The 23,979-nt window shown below is 50.2% G+C and overlaps 2 protein-coding genes across 9 annotated transcripts in view; one reads left to right on the forward strand and one right to left on the reverse strand.

Moving 5' to 3' along the window:
• Nucleotides 1-5,035, forward strand: part of VGLL4 (vestigial like family member 4) — a 157,133-nt gene extending 152,098 nt beyond the window's left edge. For all 4 annotated transcript variants that reach the window (XM_007192583.3, XM_057554307.1, XM_007192582.3 and 1 more), the window contains 2 exons: nucleotides 1,781-1,901; nucleotides 2,257-5,035. In XM_007192583.3, coding sequence (XP_007192645.1) covers nucleotides 1,781-1,901; nucleotides 2,257-2,528 — 393 coding nt within the window. In that variant the 3' untranslated portion in view covers nucleotides 2,529-5,035. The remainder of the gene's footprint in view (nucleotides 1-1,780; nucleotides 1,902-2,256) is intronic.
• Nucleotides 5,036-6,278: 1,243 nt separating this feature from the next.
• Nucleotides 6,279-23,979, reverse strand: part of ATG7 (autophagy related 7) — a 268,513-nt gene continuing 250,812 nt past the window's right edge. For 4 of the 5 annotated variants that reach the window (XM_057554300.1, XM_057554299.1, XM_057554297.1 and 1 more), the window contains one exon: nucleotides 6,380-6,462. In XM_057554300.1, coding sequence (XP_057410283.1) covers nucleotides 6,418-6,462 — 45 coding nt within the window. In that variant the 3' untranslated portion in view covers nucleotides 6,380-6,417. Of the gene's footprint in view, nucleotides 6,463-23,979 lie in introns of all 5 variants that reach the window. The other variant, XM_057554298.1, reaches the window with a different exon arrangement.

Raw genomic sequence — 23,979 nt, forward strand, 5'->3', positions numbered from 1 at the left:
CACGGGCTCGGGGGTTGAAACAGACCCTTCAAAAGGTGGGCTGCACACTGCAGGCTGTCCTTCAGGTGCGGCATGACCAGCACCTGCAGGGCGGGACTCCTGGACGTGACCACGGGCCAGGCCCCCACACCCATCTCAGGCGATGCTCCACGCCCCTCAGGTACGAGTCTTCCTGTTTCATACTCAAAGAAATGGAAGCTTAGAGGGCTGAAGGTCCTGCCTGCTGACTAGAGCTGGTTCACCCAGGTCCACCCGGCCTCAAAGCCATGTTCTCTCCTCTCTGCCATTGTCGTCCACACGGGGGGGGGGGTGTCACACCGACTCTCTTGGTGGCTCCGTCCCATTGCGCATGTGTGGAATTAATAAAGCCCCAGATTCTTTGTTCACGTGCTGCTGCTAAGCTGCATCTTCCCCCATCCTGGATGTGTGGAATTTCTTGTTAGACCCAAGCACATCCCCGCTCACCTGTGTGGGTACAGATCTTCATCACAGACGTGTTCTTATCATTCCTGTTCACTTCCCATCACAGGAAGGTTTGATGTGCAGACTTCACAGTGGCTACTGATCAGACTGTTTACGGGAAAGGCGGGGGGTGGACAAGGCCCGGTTCCCTGTTGACACTGCCTTTGGGGTGACCCTTCAGCTCCTGCTAGCTGTCTCGTCGTCCGGGTTTTCAGGAGTTAAGTTTCCTGGCTGGAACCTAAGGGAGCTCAGTTGGTTCACAGATGTTTTCTGTCCGGGTCTGGGGATCCAGACACTCGCTGGTCCCTGCTCTGAAGTGTGTGTGGTCGAGGAGACAGGTGCCTCTGGAAGGGCTGGTTTACTGGCCGAATGTGGGGCGGGCAGGGGGCGGGTCATGCTTCACAGAGATGATATTTGAACGGGGTTTTAAAGGACGAGTGGAGTTTGCCAGGCAGACTGTGCGGTGGTTTCGGGGAAGGAGGGCGAGTGTGGGCAGGCGCATGGGGTGAGGGTGCTTTGTGTGTAATTCAGGCACTTGGATAGATTCCTGTGTTTCTGTCTCCATCATGACTTGCATGGTCGTAACAGAAACCGACTTGAGCTGGCTTGGCTTGAGAAAAACCAGGAGTATATTAGAAGGGTCCTGGGATGGCCCAGAGAACCCGGTGGGGGTGGGGGGGGATCCGAGGATACACTCTGAGCAGGGCAGGGCCAGGCGCTCTCAGGACCGTGACGGTAGGAGCCGTGGTCCCTTTACAGCCCTCTGCCATCTACACGCTGGTCTCCCGACTCGGCGATGGTCTCATTTCAGATCCGAGAGTTGGGACAGGCCAGCTCCCAACAGCCGAGCCTCTGTGCCACGTCCCTCACCGATCCACACTGCCACTGCCTCACACTGAGGGTCACTGCTCAGAGAACGGAGAGCTTGGGAGGGGGCCGAGCGCACACCCCCAAGACTCTCGTTCACGGTGGGTTCCGGGTCGTTGAGCGGTGTGGCCCGCAACGTGAAGCAGCAGGCGGCGCCTGGGCTTGACTGGATCTGCCATTGGGCCGGCAGGGCTCCAGGAGGGGCTCCCGCAGAGCGTGGGTACTGGTGAGGCTCCGCGCCGAGGCACCACTCCAACGCCGAGGCCGCTGGCACTTGGTTCTCCAGGCGGGACCGGTGCCCGGCCGGGGGCTGAGGGGCGCCGGGGTGGCCGCCCAGCCGGCCTCGGAGCTGGGCGGGGATATGAGGATGGGGTCGCCAGTTGGGGCAGGGGAGCCGAACCGCGGCTGCCGCCTGTGTGCTCGCACTGACGCCAGCCCCCTCCTCCCGCAGAACCGGCCCTCGGTGATCACGTGCGCCTCCGCCAGCGCCCGGAACTGCAACCTCTCCCACTGCCCTATCGCGCACAGCGGCTGCGCGGCCGGCCCGGCCAGCTACCGGAGGGCCCCGAGCTGTAAGTGCCCCGCTCAGACCACTGCAGGGGACTGAGGGCTCCTTCCGTGTCCTCTTGGTCCCAGGAGTGGCTGGCCTCTGGGCCCATTTCTGAGGGAGGTCGACACCCCGTTCTTTGATTCCCGGTGCAGCGGCCTTGTGCTTGGCGTGGGGGGGGGGCGGGGGAGCAGCACGTTGGCCCCGCCCTCCAGGCCCCCTCTAGCGGGGCCCACCGGCTGCCGCACAGGGGGTCTGAACGCGTCCACGGCCTGGCGCAGCAGGCATGCCGCCCCGTGGCAGGCTCAGAGAGGTGACTCGCGTGGGGGCCCCCCGGTGTCCCCGGGTCCCAGCCCTGACCACTGTCCTCCCCCCCACAGCCACCACCACCTGCGACCCCGTGGTGGAGGAGCATTTCCGCAGGAGCCTGGGCAAGAACTACAAGGAGCCCGAGCCGGCGCCCAACTCCGTGTCCATCACGGGCTCCGTGGACGACCACTTCGCCAAAGCCCTGGGCGACACGTGGCTCCAGATCAAGGCGGCCAAGGACGGCGCGTCGAGCAGCCCTGAGTCGGCCTCTCGCAGGGGCCAGCCCGCCAGCCCCTCTGCCCACATGGTCAGCCACAGCCACTCCCCGTCTGTGGCCTCCTGAAGGGAGCACCGCCCTCCAACGCCACGTCCATCTGCATGGTTTGCCTGAGCTTCGAACAGTCAGTGCTTAAAAAAATGGAAAAATGGAAAAAAAAAATCGTGGGGGTGGGGGGAGGGAGGGATGGTTTATTCGCAAAAACCACGTCGTCGGGATTTTTGTTCTGTTTTGTACTTGCTTGGTATCCGTACCCGGGGCCCTCAGACGTGATAGCAGCACCTGCGCGTGGAACCTCTGTCCGCTGTCGCCCCCCAGTCCCTGCCTTGGTTACCAAAGAAGCCTCAATGCAGGTCAGCTGCCCGACAGGGCCTGGACTCCACGGCTTGCGCTTTCTCAGTCACAGGCCAGGCCACTGGTGACCCAGACGCTTTGTGCTTTTTCATTTGCTTCTCGAGACCGGGGTGTGTGCGGCTCAGCTTCCAGCCTACGTGTGTGTGTGCGCTTGTGTGTGTGCGTCTACTTGAAGAGAACAGAACTGTCGTGTCTGATTTGCACTATGGGAGGAGGACTCAAGTTGCCTGCCTGACAACTTTGTGCGAGATGATAGTACTCTGAGGGCAAACTGCTGAAAAACGGAGGGTTTAAGGATGACATTTCTGACCATGGGTGTGTTTTTTTGTTTGTTGTTGTATTAATTAATTTAGACAAAACTGCTTTGGAAGGGGAAGTCTCATGCAGGTTTATAGGTCTTTCTCTGTCTGTCTAGATTTTCAGGTGCTTGCAACTGGACTGCAGACTCTACCAATCACGGGCATTTTACCTTTTCTAAACACTGCAGTTTGTTAGACTAGAGCTGGAGTTGGAGGATTCTGTAGTGCTTTAAACGTGATGCATGTTTTAATGGATAAAAATAGCTGGTTTCTATTAATTGTATAGACAGTAAACAAAAAGCTTAATACTTACTAGCTTCTTTTCAGAATTCGTTTATTTTTGTCAGTTACAGTCCTAGATATACTTACTGCTGGTACAGTTGTACTCTAAGATTTGTGTTTGATATTCACGTTACTCCCAAGTAGCATGGGGCCAGTCGGTCCCTGGCAGGCCCTGGACACGGGCGGGCGAGTGGCTGGTCAGCTGCAGAGTCGGATGCTGGACTTGTGGCTGCAGGCTGACAGCATCAGTTATTTTTTGCATCCCTGTCTGCTTCTTAACTCGCTCCCAGGGGAGTTGGGACTCGTGTCTTCCAACTTCCCTCGATGCAGAAACTGCTCCCTTTGAACTCTTGGCTGAACAGCAGATTCCTGACAATCTGTGAGATGGTGTTTTGTATGCTTCCTCGTACGCTGGGGCCAAGGCAGTATACATTCCTCTGACTTTATACAGTTATTACTGCATTTATTATCGTTTGCTATAGTAGTAGCTACTAACTAGAAATTAGGTGAAGAAGAAAGCATGACAGACCCAGCTGTGGATGTTCGACAGCTGCTCTTCTTTCTGGTAAACGTTTCTATGCCCCTGCCCCTCCCCTGTGCTACTACCCTCCAGCCTTGCCCACCACAGGGCTTGAGCAGTCACCTGGCCAGGTGACTCGGGCATGACCACCTCACCCGCGAGGCACCGTGGACTCACCGGAGCTCTCGAGGCTGGTTGTCAGTATGAGAAAAGTACAGGTTCGCTGGTTGGCATTGGGTGAACAGGCAGGAGGATGGGCTCTTGTGGCCACAGGGTGGCTGTAGTTATTTGAAAAGGCGAGAGGAACGCCTCCCCTTTGGCCCCCGCACACGTTTCCCTCCCACTTAACTGGGCTTCCAGGCTTCTGCATTCAGGCCCCTATATTTTCTGTAGGAAAAATCGTTGAGAACACTTTTTTTATATAGGTAACTTTAAGACCATCATTACGCTGTGCGTAAAGAATGTACAGAGAAATTTGTAGGTATTTTTTGAAGAACAATTAATTTGTTAATGATATGTAGCTATTTAATTTTTCCCTTTCCTATTGTAATCATTCATATTTTTTTGTTGTTTGGAAAAAAAAGTTGATCTTTTTTTTTGTCGTAGATTTGTCTGTAAAAGTGCAGGAACACAGTTATTCTATGAGAACACTGCATCTGCCTTAATAGCCACTAGTTTGTTATTGCTACAGGCTACTGAGCGTCGCCCCAGGAAAACAACCCCACTGCCGGCGGCTCTGTGCAGACCCGGCTCCTCACACGCCCGCGTCCACCAGCGAGGCCATCGCTTTGGGAGGGACGGTGGCACTGAGGGCCAGGTCCCTGGTGCGCTGACCTATCTGGGATAGGCAGCACCTGGGAGGGGCCTCGGGCAGGAAACCAAACGGTCACCAGGAAGGGACACTCCCAGGCCTCAGGAGGCACAGAGAGGTTCTTCACAGAGCCACGCCATCTGCAGTGCGTTCTGACCATTCTCTCCATGTTTGTAAATCTGTAATATACCATTCTCTGTGGCCTGTTTTTCCTGGAAGAAGAAGAAAAAAAAAGGTTTGGCAGGCCATCTTTTTTTTGTACTTAAAAGTAGCCTTAAGAACAATAATAAAGTGCTCTTAAACCACAGACTGTATGTGTGATCCTTGGGTCCTGCAGTGACAGAGCCAGGCTGGGCGGGGCCTTTGCTTGAAGCCCCGGAGAGGGTGGGGCAGGCTCAGCAGCCCTGCCCTGTTGTACAGTGGCCTCCGATTTAAGCCCTGCACAGGCTGGAAAGCTGTAATTTTAACTCTCTAGGAGAAACGTCATTTAAAACCTAACTAACTTACAGAAATCCAACTCTGGTACGACTCAGACTCAATTCTGACTTTGGTTCCAGGCCCAAGACAAAAGATGACACCACAGAAATAAAAGTGTGGAAAGGGCCCCTCTGCTGGGTTCCATGCCCAGCTCTGAGGCTGGCACGGACGTGCTCACCCAGGAGGAGGAGGAAAATCAGCCTGAGGGGCCCACGGCAGAGCCCTCCCACCACCCCGATGGGCACCTGGCCACAGGCTGAGGCAGACACACCACAGGCTCCACCCCACACGGCGCTGGGGCTTCCAGGCCACCACCAGGGAGGAGCCTGGGGCGGGAGGCGCGGCCGCCCCTGCTTGCGGCAGGAGGGCAGGCTCTCACGTGGGGTCTGAAGCCTTCTCTGGGCCTCGGGTGTCCTGTACAGAGGCAGGAGGGGCCCCACGCAGGCAGCTTCGAGGATCTGTCCCTGGGCCCTGCCACCAGCCCGAAGCAGCAGACACTTGTGTCCTCCCCTGAGCCCGCGGCTGAGGACAGGCCCACAGGTGGAGGGGCTGTCTGGGCAACAGACTCCGTCCTCAGTGGGGGTCTGGGTTCACTGGGACAAGTGTGGTCCCTTCTGTCCCGCACGTGGCTCAGCTCTCCTGCCTCCCACGCCCGCAGGCCAAGCTGAGCGCTGACGAGGACCCCAGCCCTCACACGTGCCCAGGGCCGCTCTGGGGGCTTTGTGGCGCTGCCCCGCGATGGCTGCTGGAAGGAGCTGACTTCTCACTTGCCTACCTGCTCTGTGTTGGGCCAGCTCCTCCCTGTCCTCATTCCACCCCATGGGGGTCATGGCCAGGAGAATCCCGGGAGCCTGACTACCAAACACCCGTGACAACAACAAGAAAGAACTGCTCGTGGAGGGAACCAAGTCCCAGATCACTGGCAAGGCCGAAGCCAAGGTTATTATTTAGCTGAGAACTGGTGGGACCATGAATCATAAGAAACGGAGAAGCTCCCGGGCAGCCGAGGGAGGGCCCCAGTCCTTAAGGTATGGAGATGAGGGGACCACAAAGGTTGGAGGGGCCCAGAATCACCGGTCCTGGGGGTGGCGTCCTGCTCCGGAGACTGAGAGCCCCTCAGTGGGCTGGCAGCCAGGGTGGGGGGCGTGTCAGACGGTCTCGTCGTCGCTCATGTCCCAGATCTGCGTGGAGAACAGGAGACGTTCAGAGCGTTCATTCACCCGGCGCCGCCCATGATGCTGTCTCAAAGCCGTGCAGCTGTGGCAACAGCAAAAGGAACACGGCTGCCACCTACAGTGCCTCACAGCCCCCTTGTCACCAAGGGACTGACACCCCATTTCCTGTGTAATGAAACCACGTCTCAGAGCCCTGCGGTCACTTGCACAAGGCCTCCTGGTGAGGGAGCCCCCGGTGGCCGAGCTGGGGGAGCTGGGATTTGGACCGGGCCGTGCGGACCCTCCCACTGCCGCAGCGTCCCTGCCCTGCCCAGTCCCCCACTCACTCCCATTTCTGTGGCGCTGACCACTGCCGCCCCTCCAGAGTAAGCCCTCTGGCCACCACCGGCTTTGAGGAACAAGAGGAATGGGGGGGGGGCCCTGCCCGCCGGCCCCCACAGGCCCGGCTTTGTCTCTGCACCCTCGGCGTGAACCCCCGGGAGAAGGCCCAAGGCCAGCATGGAACCCCCAGGCGCTCCTCGCACCCTGGGCGCCTGGTCCCTGAACTTACGCCTACAGACTTTCAAAATTCCTAGAATTGGTTGCAAAAGGCCACCTCAATGCTGGCAGAGCCGAGAAAAGGAACATCGTGTTTACGCGAGGCTGGCCCAGAGAGATGGGGAGTCCCGGCCAAGGTAAACATCAACACCAGCTTGGCTTTCAGTGTCGGGGATGTGGAAAATAAATACAGAGAAGGAAATTTCCCCTCTCCTGAGGACCAACCGCCTGGGGCCGAGGGCTGGCGGTGGGTGTGCCTCTCACACACACCCTCACTTTTACATGCACCCTGCTGTCCAAGGACAGTGGGATGAGACCACCAAGGTCCAGACGCCCGAACCAGCGGGGATGGTGTGGAGGGATTGGGGCTGGGGCCCAGCAGCCTGAGGGTGGCCTGGAGGGCCTGCCCCCTCGGGTGGGATGGCGGCTGGTGGTAGAGGAGTGGTTGCCTTTCCGACGAAGGCTGCATCTGACGCTCCTCCAGTTCTAACCATCCGAGTGGGGGAAGGAGCCACCAGAGGGCTCGCTGACACAATTCATTTATTTCTTCACTCTCTCATTCAATAAACACACGCTCACGGAGCCCGTCCCTGTGCCGCGGGCTGTGCCGACCTGGTGCAGATGCTCCCTCCTTCACTCCTCACAACAGCCTGTGAGGAGGTGTAGATGGAAACAGGCTCAGAAAAGGGGAGTCAACTAGCCCAGGATCACACAGCCAGTAAGGTACAGAGCTGGGAACACAGGTGAGAGGGAAAGGGTTATGTGAGTAAAAAGGCTGCCTGGGCTTCAGGGCTGGGGCAGGCTGCTTGGAGGAGGGGGCCAGGCCAAGACGAGGGGGGTGAGCCCGGTGGGCCACGGCCCTCTCCATCCTCCCGCCCAGCCTCCGGGGAGGGGGGCCGCCAGCCAGGGCCGGGCAGTCAGTGAGCAACGCCCTCCTGCAAGTGGGTAGCCAGGGCTGTTCACAGGACCCTGGGGGGCCAGGCCCTGGGAAAGGCTTTAATGGGAAAGCAGGAGCCTCAATCCATTCTGTCACCCATCTTACTGGCTCTCAGCTCTGGGGAAGAATCCTCAGCACCCGGCCCTACCTCTGCACACAGCAGGGCGGGCAGAGAGCTGGCTTGAGCATGGGCAGCGGGGAGGGATCCTGGCTCTTCCCCTTGTTCCTGGCACTGCCCAGGCTGCGTAGGGGATCAAGTAAGGCACCGAAAGGGCTGATCATGACGGGACTCTGCAAAAGGGGGGGTGGGGGGAGGCAATGGATTTTACAGAACTGCTCAGGGATTTTCCAGAACGCGTTCTCTGGGCCGGACATGGGGTTTCTCTGCTAGGGCAGCCAGTCCTTTTGCCATTGGCTGGGCTCAGGAGGGCAGCAGCAGTCTTAATTGTAAACCTCCAGAAACTTCAGCCTCAACAAATACTGTATGATATCACTTAACGTGTAGAATCTAAAAAACCCAAACTCATAGAACCAGAGAGTAGACGGATGGTTGCCAGGCCCTGGAGGGGATGGGGAGATGGTCACAGGGTACAAGCTTTCAGTTGTAAGAAGCATAAATTCTGAGGATCTAGTGTATAGCCTACTGACTATAGTTTATAGTACTGTATACTTTTAAAATTTGCTAAGAGGGTAGATCTTAAGTGTTCTTACCACAAATAAAAAAAGGGTTGTGAGGTGAAGGATGTGTTAATTAACTTGACTGTGGTCATCATTTCAAAAGTATACGCATATTAAATCATCACACTGTATACCTTTAAAAAATCACAGGTACAACCTAAATATATACAGTTTTCATTTGTTAGCCATTCCTCAATAAAGTTGGGTGCAGGGGAGAAGCTTAAGCCTCAGCTCCTCTTAGACTGTGGACTCCCAGGTTAGTCTGTTCCCTGCTAGGCCCTCAGCCTTCCGCCCACCACCTGGGGAAGATGAGGCCATGTCCCCTTAATGAATAAAGGTTGTAATAAACTGGCAAAGAGTTTTAAAATGTTAACACTCAGGGCTGGCAAGGGTATGGTGAAACACTTCCAGGAGGAGTATAAATTGGTACCGTATTTTTTTAAAAGAAGAGATTTGGCAATATGTAACCCAAAGCTTTAAAAATGTTCGTACCCTAAGGAAGAGATAAATGATCTTTTTTGCAGATGATATGCAAGTATACCTAGAAAACCCAAGAAAATAAATGCTAAGATGAATACAGACAATAACGAGTATTCAGTAAGATAAAAAGATATGAAATTAACGACACAAAATTATAGCCTTCCTGTATACAAACAACATCCAGTTAGAAAACATAATGAAAGAGAAGAACCCATTGTAAGAGCAATGAAAAAGATAAATTACTAGGGAATAAACCTAACATGAAATGTACAACATCTTTAGGGAGAAAATCCTTCAAAACAGTCCTGTAACAGTCCTCACAAGCATTGTATGAAAAGTAAACTGGGATAAATGGGGATACACCCTGTGTTTTTTGCACGGGACAATTCAACATCAGTAAAGATGTCAACTTTCCCAAGTAAACATATAAATTTAACACAATCTCAGTTTTTAAAAAATCAAGTATCTTTCCTGGAGCTAGACAAGCTGGTTTTAAAGTTTATGTGGAAAAGGAAGTAAGCAAGACTATCTAAGAAAACCTTTGAGTATGAAAAGAGCAGTGAGGCAGTTCCCCTACTCTGTGTTTAAACATGTCATAAAGCCTGTAATTTAGAGGATTGTGTCAGCAGGAGCACAGATGGGCCAGTGGAACCAAATGAGTCGAGAAACAGAACAGAATAAAATGTCCAAATACACATGGACATTTAGTATTTTAATAATAAAGGTCTGAGGAATGCGATCTCAAATCATTAGAAAAGTACGAGCTTTTAAATAAACGACATAGGGACAACTGGAGAGTCATTTGCAAAAAGATAAAATTGATTCCATGCCTCACTGTATATCAGAATCAACGCCAAATGGAGCAGAGATGTAAGTGTAAAAAAATGAAACCATTCAAACACTGGACGCAAACATGGGTGAATTTCTTTATAACTTGGGAGTGGGAAGCCAATGATCCAAAATCTATAAACAATAAAAACAGATACAATGGATGATGTAAAGACACACGTGAGGAATTTTGCATGGAAAAAACACTGTAAGCAATGTTGAAAGGACAAATGACACACTGGGTGAACACATCACAACACACCATGAAGGGCTCATCCCCCTAACATATAAATAGCTCTAAAAATCAAGAAGAAAAAGACCAATAAACTGATTTAAAAAACAAAACAAAACAAAACAGGCCAAAGACATGGGCAGTTTACAGAAAAAGATAAGCAAATAGCTTTTATACATAAGAAAAGGTGTTCAACCTTACTTAAAAGAAAAGAAATGCTAAAATTTCTTAGGACACAAAATTCAAAATTTCTGGCCTCTGAAAGCCACCACTATGAAAATGAAAAGGCAAACGACAGACTAGGAGAAAATATCCACACTGTACATAAAGAGGACTCACATCCAGAATATACAAAGAACTCTTCCAGCTCAATAATAAAGAGACAAATAACCTGATTTTTTTTAAGTGAGCAAAAGGTTTGAACAGATATTTCACAGAAGAGGAAATACAATGCTAATAAGAACCTGAAAAGATGCTCAGCATCCTTAGTCTTCAGGGAAATGCAAATCCAAACCACAAGGAGATGGCCAAAGAGCACATGAAAAGATGCTCAATATCACTATTATAGAAATGCAAATCAAAACTACAATGACATACCACCTCACACTGGTCAGAATGGCCATCATCAAAAAATCTACAAACAGGGCTTCCTGGTGGCATGGTCGTTAAGAATCCGCCTGCCAATGCAGGGGAGACGGGTTCAAGCCATGGCCCGGGAAGATCACACATGCCGCGGAGCAACTAAGCCCGTGCGCCACAACTACTGAGCCTGCGCTCTAGAGCCTGCGCACCACAACTACTGAAGCCCACAAGCTTAGAGCCTATGCTCCACAACGAGAAGCCACCGCAATAAGAAACCCGCGCACCGCAAGGAACAGTAGCCCCTGCTCACCGCAACTAGAGAAAGCCCACACGCAGCAACGAAGACCCAACTCAGCCATAAATAAATTAATTAAATAAATAAATAAATAAAATTTAAATCTACAAACAATAAATGCTGGAGAGGGCGTGGAGAAAAGGGAACCCTCCTACACTGTTGGTAGGAATGTAAATTGGTAGCGCCACTAAGGAGAAGAGTACGGAGATTCCTTAAAAAACTAAATATAGAACTACCATATCATCCAGCAATCTCACTCCTGGGCATATATCCGTAGAAAAGCATAATTCGAAAAGATACATGCACCCCAATGTTCATTGCAGCACTGTTTACAGGAGCCAAGACATGGAAGCAACCAACATGTCCATCAACAGAGGAGTGGATAAAGATGTGGTACATATATACAATGGAATATTACTCAGCCATAAAAAGGAACGAAATAATGCCATCTGCAGCAACATGGATGGACTTAGAGATTGTCATACTGTGTGAAATCAGTCAGACAGAGAAAAATAAATATATCACTTATATGTAGAATCTAAAAAAAAGGGTACAAATGAACTTATTTACAAAACAGACGTAGAGTCACGGATGTAGAAAACAAACTTATGGTTACCAGAGGATGGGGTGGAGGGATAAATTGGGAGACTGGGATTGACATATACACACTACTATATATAAAACAGATAACTAATAAGGACCTAATGTATAACACAGGGAACTCTACTCAATACTCTGTAATGACCTATATGGGAAAAGAATCTAAAAAAGATTGGATATATGTATAGCTGATTCACTTAGCTGTATACCTGAAACTAACACAACATTGTAAATCAACTGTACTGCAATAAAAATTTTAAATTTAAAAAAATAAACAAACCACAAAGAGACAGCATACCTTACCTTCTAGAATGGCCAAAATGAAAAACTGTGGCTGGCGACACCAAAGGTCTGCGAGAATGTGGAGCAGCAGGAACGCACCGGCTGCTGCTAGTGGGAGTGGAAATGGCACAGCCCGAGGAGAAAGGCCTGGCGACTCACAGAGTCCACATACACATCACACGCGCCCCAGCGACTCCACTCCCATTCACCCCAAGGAATGCAAACACGGGTCTGCAAAAACACTGTGCAAGAATGCTCATGGCAGCTTTAGTCCTAATAGGCACGGACTAGGCTCAATCCGAACGTCCATCAACAGGCAAACGGTGACACCCATCCAGTGGACACTGCTCCCCATCAAAGGAACCAGCCACCAAGGCACACAGCAATGTGTATACATCTCAGAATCTCTATGCTGAGTCACGGGAGTCTGACACAAGTCTACATAAATCCATTTATATGAAATTCTGGAAAGGGCAAGACTAACCTATGGTGACAGAAAGTAGATCACTTGCCACACTCACCAAACTATACACTTTACACGCGTGTGTTTTATTATATGCAAATTGTACTTTAATAAAGTTGACATTTTTTAAAAAGCTACACAGAACATTTTTCACCTCTCAGATTGGCAAAACCCCAATACAAGTGCTGTGGGAAATACAAGTGCTTGGGAAAACAGCACTCTCCTGTAACACTGCTAGGACAGAAGTGGTATGACCCACAGATGAAAATGTGGCAATATCCAACAGAACTGTTTAGGTCTCAACTCTTGACCCAACAAGCTCACTCTTCATAAAATTTGCAAAAATAAACAGGAATGATAAGCCAGAAATTAAAGTAAATGGCTACCTATGGGGTGGGTGGAATGGGCGTGAGGCTACTCTGAGCATACCTTTTCACTTTAGAATCAAGTAACTGTTTTGTGTATTTGAAAAAAATAAAAAAAATAACCAAAAGCACAGCAACAAAACCATAATAGATAAATTGGGATTAATCAAAATAAAAAATTTTTGTGCATCAAAGGACACTATAAAGAAAGGGGAAAGACAACTCAGAGTGAGAGAAACATATCTGGTAAGGAACCTGTATCTAGACCATTGACAACTCAATAATAAAAAGACAACCCAGTTTTTTAAAATGGGCAAAGGAGCTGAATAGACATTTCTCAAAAAAGATAACTGGTTGAGAAGCACATAAAAGACACTTGATCATCATTAGGCATCAGGAGAATGCAAGTCAAAACCACAAAGAGATAACACTTTGCACCCATTAGGATGGCTTTAATCAAAAAGTCAGATAGTAACAAGTGTTGGTGAAGGTTTGGAGACACTGGAACCCTCATACGTTGCTACTGGAAGTGTAAAATGGTGCAGCCACTTTGGAAAGCAGTCTGGCAGTTCATCAGTTAAACATAGAGTTGCCAAATGGCCCAGAAATTCCACTCTTGGGTGTATACCCAAGAGAAATGAAAACCCATGTCCACATAAAAACTTGTACACGAATGTTCGTAGCACTATTCATAACAGTCAAAAAGTGGAAACAACCCAATTGCCCACCAAGCGATGAATGGAAAATGTGGTCTCTCCCTACAGTGGAATATTATTTGGCCAAACACCTGCCTACACTCCGTCTTCTCAAGAGCCTGAGGGCACTGGGGTGACTGTCCCCTTTTACCAAGTAGGCAACTCAAGTGCAGAGGAAGTTATGTAACCTGTCAAGGAGGCCAAGCTAGTAAGGGGTAGGGCAGAGGCTTCTTCCACTTTCTCTCTCCATTTCCTTACTGTTGAGCATAATTCCTTCCAAAAAACAGTGAAGGGCAGAAGCTGACATTGTTAGCCTGGCACCCAGTGAGTGGCCCCACGGCCAACGCACACACAGTACCCACAGCTAACCCAGGGCAGTAAAGGCCAGAGCAGCTGGCGCTGGCTCCCAGGGTCCCTTACCTCTGTCCTCCAACACTGTTCAGAAGGCGGAGCCTAAGCTCCTGCCCCTTGGCTCAGCCTTTGGGCTCCCCGAGGAGAGGACTGGCGGTAGCCTGTGCTGGCTGGGGGGCCTGGGCAGTCTCTGACCCGGGCCCCTCATCCTCTCCCCCAGCCCCCGTCCTGCAGCAGTGACAGGGCACCCAGAGGCGGCGCTGCGGCCCTCAGGCCAGTGTAGGTGTGTAGTTGGCGGGGCTGGGGCCACCACTGTGCATGCGGGGAAGGGGATCCTTCCAACCGCTGGGGCCCGTCACACGGGGTCAGGGAGCACGAGCGCTGGACCACACACACCCAGAGGGCCTCAAGGTTTCCCTTTCCACTCTCCCAACGAGACGGATGCATTTCAGAGGAGCCATTTGTCTTTCAATTTCGAACTTGTGTCCCATTTCTGGAGCACACTGCCTGGAGCCTGCCATGGACCAAGGGTTTTCTTTTATAAACACTGTAATTATCCCGTAAATGGCACGGTTATATTTGTGTGTGTGTGTGTGTTAAAAGTGTTCATTTGTTAAATGTAAACATTTAAAATCTACCACCGTTTTTGAAACCTAGTTTTAGCATTTCTCTATTTTTAAGATAAAAATTAAAATATCCAATCTCTCTGGGCCTCTGAGCAGCCTTGCTCCCCATACCTCCTCAGTGGGATCCTCACAGGTACAATTCGTTCTACTGGGAAGGACTGAGAACAGAGGGGTCTGGGGGTGGCATATGCTGGGGACCAGGTAAGGACACTGGATTGGGCTTCCCCGGCAGACTTCCCAGCCAGGGCTCCGTCCACTTGGGGGGAAGCATGAAGGTCCCATCATGTCTCCAAGCGGGTAACACTATAGCCATCCATTCATTCACTCCGTATATTCACTCATTCAGAAACGTTTACTGGGTAGTGCGGCATTAGGCGAGAGGAGGGGAGGGGGTTCCTTCATTCCCTGCCTTTCCAGGTGGTCAGTACTTTCCTTCAACTTATGGGAAACAACGGTGGGCCGGGGTCTGGTGATCAGTGAGCCCTGACTGAGCACTTCCAGGGGACCGCTGGGGCCAGAGGAGGAAGGGGACAGGAGGCACCCAGAAAAAGGCTCCAAACAGGTTCAGCCAGAGAGACACATGCCCACAGGAGGGCCGGGCCAGGCAGGGCTGCTTGGGACAGAGGACCCGATCATGGCCGAGGCCCAGGGAGAGAGCAGGGCTTGCCGGGCACCCCCGGCCAGTGGACTGTGGGCCTGTGCTTGGTCCCCAACATTCTAGGTCAGAGTCACGGACAAGGAAGGTAGGGGAGGAGGTGACGTGGCAGGAGGAGGGAAGAGTGGGGAGGAACAGAGGGCAGGCTGCAGGCCAGACTCCAGGCAATACCCCTCCCTGACCCCGGGCATCCCCACAGGCCTCCACTTTGTCCCCCTGGGTGGAGACACTAGGCTGGGGTCCCAAGGAGGAAGGCAGGGCTGCTTCCAGGGTCACTGTTCCACCCTAGGTGCCCACCAGAGAACAGGGCCTCCTGTCCACAGGCATCATTGGCCCCTGGGGGCTCTTTTGGGTCTCCACAGACCCAATGGTGCTGTCTACACAGGAAGAGTGCAATCCGTGCTCGTCTCCGGGCCACTGGGCTCCACACCTCTCCAAGCTCACCTCCCACGACCCTCCCTCCAGCTCACCAGATTCTAGCGGCCCCAGCTCTCGAGCTCTTCCCGTCCTCTGGGCAAGGGAGACCCCTCCCCTCGATTCTGCGCTGCAGGGCGTCTTCCCTAATCATCCATCTCAGACAAACAGCCTGTTCAGTTCCTCCCGACTCCTCCCGTCATTCGTCATTCGTCACCGCGTTTTAGTTTGTGCATCTGCCCGACTCCCCAGAGGACAGCGAGCCGCCTGAGGGTGGGCCCCTAGCCCTGGTGCAGAGTCTGGCCCGATACGTGGCTTTTGAATGAACAGTGATTCAGAACCATCTGCCCTGGGTGCGATTCCACAGTGGAAAAAAGAAAGGGGAATTCTGGGTGTGAACATAATATCCAAGAATCAAGCAGTAAAGAAGGGGTCCCTCAGTCCACCTGCTCGCTGGGGATCCTGGCAGGTCAAGCCTTTGGCCTCCACGCCCACAGAACGATGGGGCAGGGCTGTGGGCATCTCCTGCCGGGCAGGCGGGCGGTAGAGCCAACTTTCCAGGGAGGCCTTGACTCCAGACCACTGACGCCCTATTCTCCTCCCTGGGCCCCGCCCCGCATCGAGCCACACACCAGGCTCCGGGAGTGCAGAGTGGTGGGCAGTTCTTGCTTCTGGACTCCCTGAAGCCTGGGGGCGGGACGGGTGCTGGCTGGTGACTGTGCCCTGTGTGCAGCAGCCGTGGGGCTGTCCAATGGCGCCTCTCGGGCTAAGCTGTCTGCCCCGGGGCTGTTCGTGTCACATCTGGGGAGGGTAGCAGGAGGGGCCCCTGGGTAAGGGCCCAGGTTCTGAGCCCACTCCCAGATGTCCACCTGGAGCTCCGGTCACAGCACGGGAATAACCCTGCCCTTTCGCCGTCAGTCCAGAATCGAAGAGCACAGAGCACATGCCCCGCGCCCGTGGAGGCACCATGTGACCTGAGAGCTTCAAGGTCCTTCTGCCCCTCAGACAAGGGTGACTGAAGGGGGCTGCCAGGGCTGCCTGGTGTGAGCAGATGACAGCTGTCAGGGGCAAACAGGAGGGGAGAGAGAGGGCACAGCATCTGTGCAGGGAAGCCGGGGCAGATGATGAGGGCTCCCAGGGGACTTCCAGGGGCCCTTGCTGTCTGTCGCCAGCTGTCACGGCCCCTTGCTCACACTCCACCCACCTGCCTTTCACCCTCCTTCAGTGGAGATGAAGCAATCCCCCCTGTGCCATCCTCAGGGGTCTGCAGGCCCCTCTGATGCACCACCACTTTGGTGCCTCCCTTTTGAAAGACACTCACCTGCCACTGCATCCTTGTGTCCCAAACACCCTCGACCTCCTCTAGCCTGGACTCTGCTGGACGCCAGATCTGGGAGAGGAATTAAGGCCCAGCTCCTCTTCTTGGGGAACCCCAGCCCCAAACTCAGCCTTCCAGAGACCAGGCAGTGGAAGGCTAGTGGAGGGGAGGGGGGTGGAGACACAGCTAGAACCTGTGTGGCAGCATGGAGCTCTCGAGGCTTCTGGTGGAGAACTCACCAGCCTTTCCCATTCCCCCCGGCGGCCCCCCACCGGCGCTAAATCAGGGGCCCTGCGTGCGCTGCCTCACGGTTCCAGGAACAAGGTTAAGGTTTCACTAGAAAGAAACTGTGGTGGCCAAGGGAGCTGACAGGATGCAAATAATGATTTATAGCAAGTACACTGGGCAGCCGATGGGGAGGGAGGAAAGGCGAAAGGCAATGCTTTCTGGGGGCTGCAGCAGTGGCAGGAGTGGCGTCTGTCCCCCCTCCGTGTGGCTGCAGCCCCCGCAGCTGATCAGAGGCACACGGAGGGAGCAGGCAGGGCCCGTGCACACAGGCGGCCTGCACGCCACCTTCAGGGCCTCTGCCCCCATCCTCCCTGCTCCTCCCACCCACAGAGATGCCCTGGGCTCCGAGTGACAAGAGGAGATGATCTGAAGAAGACAGCCTCGTGCCTCAGAACCTGGATCCAGAGAAAAAGGCCGACACGCCAGGCCAGCACTCAGGAATGCTGGGTGGCGCCTGGCCAGTCCTCACTTCACTGCTCCAGGCACCAAGAACTCAGCTGACATGGGATACAGGGATAGGATGCCCTGGAAGGGGTGCCAGGGGGCCATCACCTTAAAGGAGGCACAGGAGGGAAGCCGAGGAAAAGAGGCTGCTGCGAGCAGCGACCAGACTGGAGATGCAGACCTCAGGTGACACCACCCAGTGACAGTGCACCCAGGCTTGTTTCCACCTTCTGGGGCTCCTTGGGCCTCAAAGCTAGGGCAAAGGGACATGGGCGGCAGGGGGAGAAGGTATAGCCCATGGGGGGCAGGGGGCTCAAGTTGCCCCCTGGGCCAGAAAAGAGAAACTGGTGGTCTCCCCACACCGTGGGGGGGACTGGGGGGAGAGCGTGGCCAGGCACCGGAGGGAGTACTTAGGCAGGCGTTAAACATGTTTTCAAGCAAGTTTTAATGATGTGAGAAAATGATCAGAAATCTCTGAAAAGAGAAAATAAAACTGTATGCTCAGTCTGACCCCACTGACATACATGCTTGGTGAAAAAAAAGTGCTAGGAGTAAAAAGCAAATCAGAACAATAGCCTCTGAGTGGTGGAATCATGGGAGTGAGTTTTGTTCTTTATTTTCAAATTTTTTTTATAATGCTCACTTATGACTTCCATGATCAGAAAAAAAGGTTGTGTAAAGAGGGGGGAATCCTGACACTCCCCAGGGAGTGCGGAGGTGAGGGTGTGGCTCTGTGCACAGGGACTCAGTGCCTGTTGGTTTCTTGTGTTTTTCCCTCCCAGGAAGTGCTGAGAAGCAAAATAAGAAACCTCCCGCTAACGGTGGGGGTGGGGGGGGGGGAATGCTGCCATTTAACCGTGGACCCCCAGTGGGATTTAAGTGGAAGACCCCGGCCGGAATTCCCAGCCCACAGTGCAGGCTGCCCACCACCTCCCCCTGTGATTAGTCTGGAAAACGGGGCTCAGGGCCCTGCTATAATATTTAGCCCCCTCCCTCCAGGCATGTCCTTAAATGAGGACCAACATCTAAGAGCTCTAAGGAGGGTTTACAGCTGAAAGATGGAGGTGTGACTGAGCTCTGCTGTGGGGAGGGCCAAGGACGGGTAGCAGCGGGTTTGGGCTCTCAACCCCTCATCTCTAAGGCTCTCAAACAGCAGCAGCAGCAGCGACTGACAACAGGGTGTGGATTCTCCACTCAGACTGGGGAGTAGCGGGGATTCACTTTGGAGACGACATGAGGCGTGAAGGAAGGGGACGTGCGGGAGAAGGGTGGCCAGGCCCCAGGCCTGCTTGCTTTCTTCCTGGCTTCAAAACACATTTTTCAAATTAGGTGGTAAGAATACAGGGCAATTTCTGTGGCACCAACATACTTTCTTTCAAGATATGATTTATACGTTTGGCCCACATTTTAAATGAAATGGTTATTGAGATAAATGGCCGTGCTGGAGGCTGCAAAATGTTTTCCATTATGTAGTTCTTCTTTTCAGTTCCTTAGAAAACTTTCTGATAAGGGCCCCATAAAAAGGCGGACACTTTGGCATTTTTGTTCTCTACCTCAAAGTGCTTTTGGGGTCAACACTGGAGAGGGGGAGATGGAAGGGAGGAAAGCGTGAGAGCTCAGAGCTCCAGCATGAAGTGAATGCAGCATCTAAACAGACTCAGACCAGACTTGACTTGGTACCAAGAGAGAACTTTGAAACTTTAAATATGCAAATGTAGGTGCCCTGGGCTATCCGCAGAGGGCCAAGATTCAACCCCCGCCACAGGCTTTCTCCTGAGGGCCCAGCCTCTGGGCCTGACCACCAGAGACCTCGAGATGAGGCAGAAGCTGTCCCCTGGACTTTGTACCAAGCTACAGGAACCCGAGAGTGCAGTACTGACATAAGGGCGGAAAAAAGTAGAGAGTGAGAAACAGACCCACACATATATGGGTCGAATGACTTTCAACAAAGGTGCCGAGGTAACTTAAGGGGAAAGGAGAGTTGTTTCAACACATGGTGCTTGAAAGATTAGATATCCACATGGAGAGAAACGAACCTTGACCTTTATCTCAAATCATATGTAGAAATTAATTTGAAATGAATCATGGACATATATGTAAAAGCAAAAAGCATAAAACTACTTCTAGAAAAGAACATTAAAAAAATTAATGAGACTTAGAGGTAGGCAAAGAATTCTTAGAATACCAAAAGTATGGACCATAAAATAAAAAATTAATAAACTGGGTTTCATCAAAATTCAATGCTTTTTGAAAGACAACATTAAGAAAATGAAAAGGCAAGCCAAAGATATTGAGAAAACACATGCAATGCATATATCTGACAAAGGACCTATGTCCAGAAAATATAAAGAACTCTTACAGTTCAATAAGAAGATAAATAACCGATTGGAAACATGGGCAAAAGATCTGAAAGAAATGTCACAAAAGAAGATATATGGACAGCAAATAAGTACATGAAAAGATGTTCAACATCCACTATCACTAGAATACTGAAATAAAAACCATATACCCACTCAAATGGCCAAAATTTAAAAGACTGCCAGCTCTAAGTGTTGGCCAAGATGCAGAACAACCAGAACTCTCATACACTGCTGATGGGAAGAGATGGTACAGACACTTTGATAAACAGTTCGACAGCTTCTTAAAAATTAAATATACAGGGGCTTCCCTGGTGGCGCAGTGGTTGAGAATCTGCCTGCCAATGCAGGGGACACGGGTTCGAGCCCTGGTCTGGGAAGATCCCACATGCCGTGGAGCAACTGGGCCCTTGAGCCACAATTACTGAGCCTGCGCATCTGGAGCCTGTGCTCCGCAACAAGAGAAGGCCGCGATAATGAGAGGCCCGCGCACCACGATGAAGAGTGGCCCCCACTTGCCACAACTAGAGAAAGCCCTTGCACAGAAACGAAGACCCAACACAGCCATAAATTAATTAATTAATTAATTAAATAAACCCAAAGTTTAAAAAAAAAAAAATTAAATATACACTTATATGATAACCCAGCAATTCCAGTCCTAGGTAATCACTCAGAGAAATGGAAACAAATGTCCACATGAAGACTTGTTTAACAAGCACACATTGGAGCTTTATTTTCAATAGTCCCAAACTGGAAACAAATACTCATCAACAGATGAGTGAATAAACAATTATGATATAAAATGGGATACTATTCAGCAATACAAAAGGACAAACTGCTGACCCATGCAACAAAATGGATAAATCTCAAAAATTTACTGAACAAAAGAAGCCAGACAAAAGAGTATTCAGTATATGATTCCAAAAAACAGCCCTAACATTTGTATGGAACCACAGAAGGCCCCAAATAGCCACAGCAATCTTGAGAAAGAAGAGCAAAGTTGGAGTCCTCATACTTCCTGATTTCAAACTATACTACAAACTACAGTCATCAAACCAGTATGGTACTGGCATAAAAACAGACACACAGACCGACGGAACAGAATAGAGAGCTATTATTTGACAAGGGAGCCAAGCACACTCTATGGGAAAAGGAGAGTCTCTTCAATAAATGGTGTTAGGAAAACTGGATAACCACATGCAGAAGAATGAGATTGGATCCCTATCTTACACCGCTCACAAAAATTAACTCAAAACGGATTAAAAACTTAAACATAAGATCTGATACTAAAAACCTGACATGGAAGAAGCTCCTTGACATTGGTCTTGGCAATGATTCTTTTTATATGACACCAAAAGCGCAAGCAACAAAAGCAAAATTCAACAAGTGGGACTACATCAAACTAAAAAGTTTCTGCCCAGCTAAAAAACCATACAATAAAAAGGCAATCTACAGAATGGAAGAAAATATTTGCAAATCATATATGAGATAAGGGGTTAATATCCAAAATATATAAAGAATTCATACAACTCAGTAACGACCACCACCACAACAAAACCAAACAATAAACCAAACAATCTGATTAAAAAATGGGCAGAGGAACTAAACAGACATTTGTCCAAAGACATCCAGATGGCCAACAGGTACATGAAAAGATGCTTAACATCACTAATCATCAGGAAAATGCAAATCAAAACCACAATGAGATATCACCTCACACCTGTTAGAATGGCTATCATCAAAAATACAAGAAGTAACAAATGTTGGCAAGGATGTGGAAAAAAAGAGAACCCTTGTGCACTGTTGATGGGAATGCAAATTGGTTCAGTCACTATGGAAAACAGTATAGTGGTTCCTCAAAAAATTTAAGAAGAGAACTACTTTATGATCCAGCAATTCCACTCCTGGGTATCTATCCAAAGGAAATGAAAATAGGATATCAAAAAGATACATGCACTCCTGTGTTTACTGCAGCATTATTCACAATAGCCAAGATATGAAAACAACGTGTCTGTCAACTGATGAACATGTAAAGAAGATATGCTGTATATATACTATTCAGCCATGAGAAAGAAGGAAATACTGCCATCTTCAACAACAAGGATGAACCTTGAGGGCATTATGCTAAGTGAGATAAGACACACAGAGAAAGACAAATACTGGATGATATCACATATGTGGAATCTAAAAAAGCCAAACTTGTTAAAACAGAGAATGGAATGATGGTTACCAGAGGCTGAGGGGCTGGAGAATTGGAGAGATGTTTAAGGGTACAAGCTTGGAACTAGTAGATAAGTAAGTCCTGAAGAGCTAGCTCACAGCACAGTGATTATACAAAATGATACTGTATCATAAACTTCAAAGCTGCTAAGAGAATAGGTCATAATTGGTCTCAACACAAAGAAATGATAATTATGGGACATGATGGGGGGCGGTTAGCTAACACTGACATTGCAAAAATAAATGTATCAAATCAACAGGCTGTATACCTTAAACTTAAACAATGTTTTATGTCAATTACATCTCAATAAAAATAAATTTAAAAAATAAAAATAAAACAAAAAATATGTTGCATTTATATGAAACCCTAGAAAATACAGATGGAATCTTGAATGGCAGAAAACAGACCCTTGATTGCCTGGGGCTGGGTGGTGAAGGATCTGAGTGTGAAGGGCCCCAAGGAAATCTTTACCTTTTGGGGTGACAGACATTGTCCATACTTTGATTGTGGCAGTAGTTACACAGGTGTGTAAGTTTGTCAAAAATCATAGAAAGGTACACTTTTACATATATTTTACTGTATGTAAATTACACCTCAATAAATGTGATTTTAAAAAATTCAGCAAAAAAAAAGCTAAAAGGTATGTGTGTGGGTTCACAGAATATAAATACATATTTATAATAATTGCCAAAATATATAATAAGAGGAATACTGTGACTTTTCCAAAATGGGCAAGAAGGCAGAGGGTGGGCAGTCCCCAAGTGGGGCCCCCTCCCACCCTTGCAGCACGCAGACTGTTTCTCGACCGCTTTACTCCGAGTGTAATTTTCCAACCACTTTGAGCGGAATAGAATCATTACGGTCTAGCATCCTTGCTTCCTCAGCTAGATGGCAGGCCTTCTCTTACCCTGGGTAGGATTTCCCCTTTAGTCACCAATCAACACGCCATGGTTTAGCCAAGGGGTAACAAGCTCTGCCTCTGAAGCCAGACTTCTCCGACTGCATCCCTGCTCTGCCACTTACTAGCTGGGTGACCTTGGGCTATTTACCTAATCTCTGTTCCTCTGTTTTCTCACCTGAAAAACGAAGACAAAAACAGCATCTCCCTCATAAGGTTGTTGTGACAAAGGATTTAAAGTGCTCAGAATAGTACCCGACATTGGGTACACAGTAGTTGCTGTTATTTGTTTGAAATTTTTAAGAACACAACTTAACAACCTGGAAAAAAAAAAAATCCCTGTTGACATCGTGAACATTTTTTGGTAAGCTCTTATAAGCTGTGGGTAACTGATCTCATAGAAGAGCCTAATTAAAGCTTTTCATGCTGAAAATACTTTTCATGCTGGAAACAAACGTGTTTCCTCCTGTCTGTGATGTCATTCCTTCACCTGCTCAGTCACAAGAATTATCCAGGGCCAATTCTGTGTCATATTCAAATATGACCCTCTTTAATCTCTACCACACCACGGTGTCTTTACAGACAAAAAGCTGATGGCTCAGAGGGCAGATGACTCAGCCGGGGTCACACAGCTAGACAACAGCAGAGCCAAGATTCAAACCCAGGTCTCTCTGCTTCCATGCCCCACGCTGTCTCGCCACTGTGGCTTCTGGCAATAAGTCACTGTGAGGCTCCTAGGGAGTATCTTGCCGGGAGAACTATCCTCTGAAGGGTAACTGTATGACAGAGTCTGTGCTCGCCTCAGAAAGGCCTTCTTGGGACTTCCCTGGTGGCACAGTGGTTAAGAATCCATCTGCCAATGCAGGGGACATGGGTTTGAGCCCTGGTCCGGGAAGATCCCACATGCTGCAGAGCAACTAAGCCCGTGTGCAACAACTACTGAGCCTGTGTTCTAGAGCCCATGAGCCACAACTACTGAGCCCATGTGCTGCAACTACTGAAGCCCGCGCCTAGAGCCCGTGCTCTGCAACAAGAGAAGCCACCGCAGTGAGA

This window comes from Balaenoptera acutorostrata, chromosome 10, assembly GCF_949987535.1.
Source record: "Balaenoptera acutorostrata chromosome 10, mBalAcu1.1, whole genome shotgun sequence".
Taxonomy (NCBI): Eukaryota; Metazoa; Chordata; class Mammalia; order Artiodactyla; family Balaenopteridae; genus Balaenoptera; species Balaenoptera acutorostrata.